This window comes from Vanessa cardui, chromosome 21 (assembly GCF_905220365.1).
Source record: "Vanessa cardui chromosome 21, ilVanCard2.1, whole genome shotgun sequence".
Taxonomy (NCBI): domain Eukaryota; kingdom Metazoa; phylum Arthropoda; class Insecta; order Lepidoptera; family Nymphalidae; genus Vanessa; species Vanessa cardui.
Genome location: NC_061143.1, coordinates 4455985 through 4462160, shown reverse-complemented (window position 1 = coordinate 4462160; position 6176 = coordinate 4455985). Strand labels below are relative to the sequence as shown.

General features: G+C 30.2%; 1 protein-coding gene across 1 annotated transcript; it reads right to left on the bottom strand.

The window, feature by feature from the left end:
• Positions 1 to 1864: 1864 nt before the first annotated feature.
• Positions 1865 to 4838, bottom strand: LOC124538890 (chromatin target of PRMT1 protein-like). Its single transcript, XM_047116141.1, has 5 exons — positions 4387 to 4838; positions 3882 to 4036; positions 3362 to 3460; positions 2824 to 2903; positions 1865 to 2521 (listed from the first exon to the last, which is right to left on the bottom strand). The coding sequence occupies exons 1-5, from the start codon at positions 4588 to 4590 to the stop codon at positions 2382 to 2384; spliced, it is 678 nt and encodes a 225-aa protein (XP_046972097.1). The 5' UTR covers positions 4591 to 4838; the 3' UTR covers positions 1865 to 2381.
• Positions 4839 to 6176: the final 1338 nt, after the last annotated feature.

Genomic DNA, 6176 nt, shown 5'->3' with positions numbered 1-6176 from the left:
ATTCCGACTGTACCTCTGTTTCTTATTCTGACTGTACTTCTGTTACTTTACCAAACAAGATGGAACGTGCGTAACATTAAACACAATATTTTTTTATATATGTCTCATTTCAAACATCCCGGAAATTTCAATCGCTTTGCTTGCTTCGCGATAATGTTCCATAATCTCCATTCCCGTTTTGTTTTATAATGTGTTACAGTTTCTTATTTTATTTATTGCTGAATTTTATTTTTAAGATATCTTAATTATGTGTCGATGAATCCTATATAAGTCTCAGTCATATTCACAATTTTTATAGCAATAATAAAAAAATATATGGAAATCAATTAAGTTTAATTTTTTTAATGCAAGCCGCATTAAAAAAAAATAAAAAAAGTTACGTCCTCTCCATCGTCTTAAATTTAAAATTCGAATAGAGATATCAGAGGGTTCTTCAACTAATAAAACTCTGAACAACATTTATTTACCAATCGGCATTATATTACATGCATTGCCATACGAAAAATTGAAGGTTTTGTATTTAAAGAGGAACCAAAATAGTTACACACATTAATTAAAAGTAATTCAAATGGTAATTAAAAAATAACATTCTTGTCGAAATCAATTTGTTCTTTTATTATTCAAATATCGACTTTAGAACAACACTATAAGCATTAATATCGATTTGATAGATTCTGTAACTAATGTATTTTCGAACCAATTAAAAAAGTCACTTTCAGGTTACAGGTTAAATTTTACCTGCTCTTTTTGACGGATTTAATTCTATTTATTGCTCTCATTTTAATATTATCTGTTGTATACATTTTTTTCGCAAACAATAATTACAACAGATGTTTCGATCATCAACATTTACTTTTTACCATAACTACATAATAGTCGAAATTTAAACCAAGTGACTATAAGTGATAAATCCACACTTCTATCTATCGTAACGCTAAATTATTCAGCGAGTTAGATTAGTACCTAACTAAAAAGGCTATAGATGACCTTGAACAAGATGCTTCACATGTACGGTAATAGCAAATCCATATTGGTAGAAACTTCAATTAAGTTTATGTACTACATGACTAAATGTATAATGATGGACTGGAGAGTTAAGCTTAATGTTACTTTGGTCAAAGCGTGTTATTAAACCTAGTAGGAAAATGTACCCATCAAAACTGTTTTTGCTATAGTTAGATAGATAGATAAGATAACAATCTATGTTTAGTTTCCAAATCATATCATATAGATTATCTCAATTAAAAACATAAAATAATGCAGCTATCGTAATACTAATAATAAAAATGATATTACCTTTTTTATTCTGTGAAAACGCAATATGTTGTATTTATAATTTTATTTTTCGTTTAGCCCATTTAATCGTAATTTATTAGAATCAATTTTACCATATATTTACTGGACAGTACTAAACATATAACTATCTCTTTCTCATATGTGGTAGTGATAAATAGCTACATTTCTAGTCCTGTCAAATTAATCTAGTTCGGGAATTGTGTTAACTGCTTAACACAAAAATGATTTAGAATCTGTAATCTGATTTTTTTTATTGAAGCATTTAATTTTCACAGTGTGAATGATGAGAGGCATCAAAAGAAGCTTTGGGGCTTCTACAAGATTGATGTAACATGAGACATTGATTTAATAAAGATTGGACAATAAAATCACTTCACACCAAAAATTCACAGCCTTCATTTTTTCTTTGACGACAGGACCAAGACCCGTCTTCCCACATGTATTAAAATTCAATATTTACTGTTAAAATTCAAACTTTATAATGTTGTATTTATTACGATGTACCCAGTAAATTATCTTAGATCTGATCATGGACTTCGCATAAAATGACAGGAATGGTTAATTCTTCTTAAGATGCAAATGTCTATGGACGGATTAGAAGCCCTTTTATTAAAAGAAAAAAAAAACTAGTTTTGTATACCTGACATACAAGATTTTTTAAAAGAATGAATCTGATACACAAACATTACAGACGCAGATTATGTTACATAAAATAAACAAACTTATTATCGGCCTTCCTTCATTTTAATCTTTGAAATATGTTCGCTTATCTGCTTAGCATACAGATAATATATTTATAGCAAAAACCAATTCACTGAATCATGACTTAACAAATAAAGAAGAAAAAAGAAAACAATTACTATCAAAGTAACACTCGATCATTTGTCTGTATCTGGTTTCACATATTCCTACTTTAAACAATTTAACACAACAATAATTTGAATCAATATCAAAATTTTGTCATTAATGTCTTTAAGCTGAACAAACTTTATAACAAAATAGAAAGTAACATAAAATTGTTTTAACACTATATTCCACAATCGTGTGAATAATCTGCATGTCCACATGTCACACACACATCTATGTTATTCAAGGTCCATCGCATTCTTCATGTATGTGTCGAGTTCCTTGTCGAGGGCAGACTTTGTGCTTGCCATGTATTGGTCAAGTTGTAAGTCTAGCTCTTCCTTAGTTGGAACAGTTTTTTGCTGCCTAGTTACACCACCTGAAAGATGAGAGAACACTTATTATTATTTTAAACAGTCCTAAAATACTGCAGCATATAGTAAACCTTACTATTGACTTATTTAGTTAGACACACAGACACACATAATCTTGACTGTAATCCTATATGCGAGATACTTTATGGGTTTTCCAAGACACTGACATAATTCAAAGAAAGCTTTAAATGGAAGGTTGTTTCCCCAAAATATAGGGTGATTAATGTGTTTAAATGTTCAAAACATTAGGTGAGATGGTTATCTAATTAGTAAAACTTCATGAATATTATGATAAGTATCACATTACCTCTGCCTCGTCCTCTATTTACCGTCTTCGAACGCGTCACTCCCGACCGCCCCGGCCGTCCCGCGCGGCCACCTCTTCCTCTGTGATTAAGTAAACAATATTAAGGAGATGAGGATTGTACCTATGTACAGTTTCTTCATTATAATCTTCCACAGTATTGCCCTAAATACATGTCTTAATAAACCTGTCATAAATATTGCTGTACAAATTTTATTGGTAACAAAAAGTAATTCAGAAGTAAGTCTGTTCTGATTGTTGAAGAGAAATTACCACTGGTGCTAAATTAAAATAATTGAAGAGGCAGTGTTGTGCATATAACATTCCAGCATTCATTTTATATCTTGGAGTGAAAAAGCCTAGTTCCTATATATTAAAATAGGAAAATATCTTAATTTCTGATTAAGCTATCATTTGTCAGCATGCATGTTTAAATGAGATGTTGCCAGCAGGAGATGCTAACAAGATGTCAAATTATTTGTGAGAAAACAACTGGCGACTACAATAATAATATTAAAAACCACTTATTATAAATAAATACCTCATCCTTCCCCTCATGACTCCCATCCGACCTCCGCGGCGGCGGAACCCACGACCGCGCCAAAATCCTTGCGATAAGTTACTAAATGATGCTGACCGACTGCAAATAGAAATATTATAAACTATTGCTATCAATTAAAAATTACTCAATATTTTATTTAACTGGCCACATTTAGGTTCAGAAAGGCCTTAAAAGTTTATAGCAAGTATAAAAAATCATATTTCGTGTAGACTATTTATATTATTAGTAAGGATAACCTTACTAATAGAATAAACACCAAAACAAGTTTGTTTTAAATGATTATTATGTTTGTCACATGTGCATAAAATGACATAGGGCTGCGATACAGGTGTGAATATTCAAATGTACGGCCTTTCAAATGTCCCCACCAAATGCACCAGAGAGACTCATGGGTGGAAACAAACAAATAACCTAACTGCACTGTGTGCAAATTTACATTATCTTAACTATAAGATATCATAAATACAAATTAAATATTAATAATAGTTTCAGTACATACTTGAGATTCATGTTTGATTGTCTCCAAGCTACTCTATTCTTAATGCTGTTTTGATTAAGGTTATTAAAGCTATTGGAGCGCTGGAGACCTATAAGACTGCTCTCGCTGCCAAAGCGTCTAAGTCCCGGCATGCCGAGACGTTGTTTCACTGCTTGCTACAAAACAATAACATTGAAATGGTTAATTTCATATTTTTTGCAGGTATAAATAAGCTACAATATGACTTATACTGGTTCCATTTATTTATAAAGTCTATTACACATAAAACCAAAAGCAAAGGATATGTAACAAGTTTAAAAGTTGCAAAAGCAGCATTTTTGTTACAGTATCTCTTTTATAGTTTTAAAAAGAATAAGTACTTATTGTTGCATTATTGTATCGCCAATGAGATTCGTGTCGATACTGTTTGTTCCTTTAAATTTAAATTTTGAATTCTACCAAACAACCATTGCAAATATGTCATCTCAATTCAAATTGTAGCATAAATAAATATGTACATAATTACCTTCCTTGATTGCTGGCCTAATCGGTACGCTATTTGGTCCATAAGAACTCTATTATTAACATTATGATTTAGAGAGAACAATCCAGAAGGACGTCTACGAGGCTTCATAACATGAGCTACGGTCGCTGCAGATGCTAATATTGTAAACCGATCGTTGAGACTTATCCTAGTGGCTTGTAGACCGTGCACTTTTTCAATCACCATCTTACCCACACAAAATCGCACTAACTTTAATATGTAACATAAAATGTAGTAGTTAACCAAATTAAATATAGCATTATACTTAATATATTACAATAAGTATGTGCTTTTTATCCTATAACTAAACCAAATAAAAATGTAGTATTAGAATTTTTTAATGAACACGGATAAAACCGCTGAAAATTCTAAATCACAAACGCGGTAAGGATTTGTTCTTGAGATTTGAGCTTGACGTTTATTTCTTTTTTTTTTTGGTAGATTTGCCTTCTTGGAATAGGAAAATGGGGTTGCGCCATACAGCCAACGATACATAAATTAAAAAAAAAAAACAACTAAAAAGTTTAAAAATAATACTATTTTGTATTGTAACTGGCTCATAAAATGAAACATATCTAAAAATAAAATTATAGTATCTTAAAGCGTAATGTTACATTCCATTAAAACAATTGTCATTTGCAATCATTTTGTGATAGCTTATTAGTCCTAGTTTTTTTATGTTGTCTGTAAAATAATAGATTGTAATTCATTTGATTATTTTGGTAACAAGAAATTTGAACTTTATGTGTAACGCATTGAGATAAAAATTGTAAGAACTAGGCTAAACCACTATCAAATATATAAATATAAGAATTTTATAAATTTAATGAATTGTTGATTTTTTAATATGACCTTCAAGAGATAAATATAAGAAATTGTAAATTCTAAAGAATGCAGCCATTACCATTGTTTTAAATTTCCAAGCCTAGAAAGTGTAAAATATATTTCGCATGTTTTATGATTCAATATTGATAGAACAAATAAATACAACAAAATTCATAAATTAATAGTGTAACTAACGAATTATTGATAAACACAAATCAACGATTATAAATTAGTTTTTTTAAATTATTAATTCCCGAAAATTGGTTTTAGAGGAAAGACGACAGAGCGTGTGCCTATGCAGCGTTATTTTCTCCCACGTTTATTTTTATGGGGTTTTAATTTTAATACATTGAGCATTTCATATTGATCAATAGGGCCCTTACAACATGTAATTTAGATGAGTATTTTCGAAGACATTACAAGTTTAAAAGGGTCCTCCAATTTGAAGAGCGGTTTGTATTGTATTGTAATGTTTTGTAGTAATTAAAAAGAACTACGAGAACTTTGTGTATTAAGAAATTCTGTATTATATTTAGTCGCTCCTGTACGAAGCCGAAAATGAGACGTTCGCTAGTTATTAAATATTTTTATAAAATACTTCTGAGATTTTTGAGGAATAGGATTAGGAGGATTGATACTATACTATACGTAGTAAAATTTTATATCTCTCTAAAGTAAGTCTTCCATTTATGTCAAGAAGGAATAATAAGACATTCAAAACATACTAACCTAATATGAAGCTGAAGTTATTGAAAAAGAAGATAACTGGATAACAGAAACATTAAAATCAAATCAAATCAAAATATACTTTATTCAAGTGGGCTTTTACAAGCACTTTTGAATCGTCATTTAACAATTAAGTGAAGCTACCACCGGTTCGGAAAGTAGATTCTACCGACAAGAACCGGCAAGAAACTCAGTAGTTACTCTTTTTCAATATTTAAAAA

Excerpts from the sequence above, each read along its gene's own strand:
- LOC124538890 (XM_047116141.1), bottom strand. The coding sequence starts at position 4,590 with ATGGTGATTGAAAAAGTGCACGGTCTACAAGCCACTAGGATAAGTCTC. Across the intron at positions 4,037-4,386 it reads TAGGCCAGCAATCAAGGAAG|CAAGCAGTGAAACAACGTCT; the intron begins GTAATTATGTAC and ends ATTGTTTTGTAG. Across the intron at positions 2,904-3,361 it reads GTCATGAGGGGAAGGATGAG|AGGAAGAGGTGGCCGCGCGG; the intron begins GTATTTATTTAT and ends ACTTAATCACAG.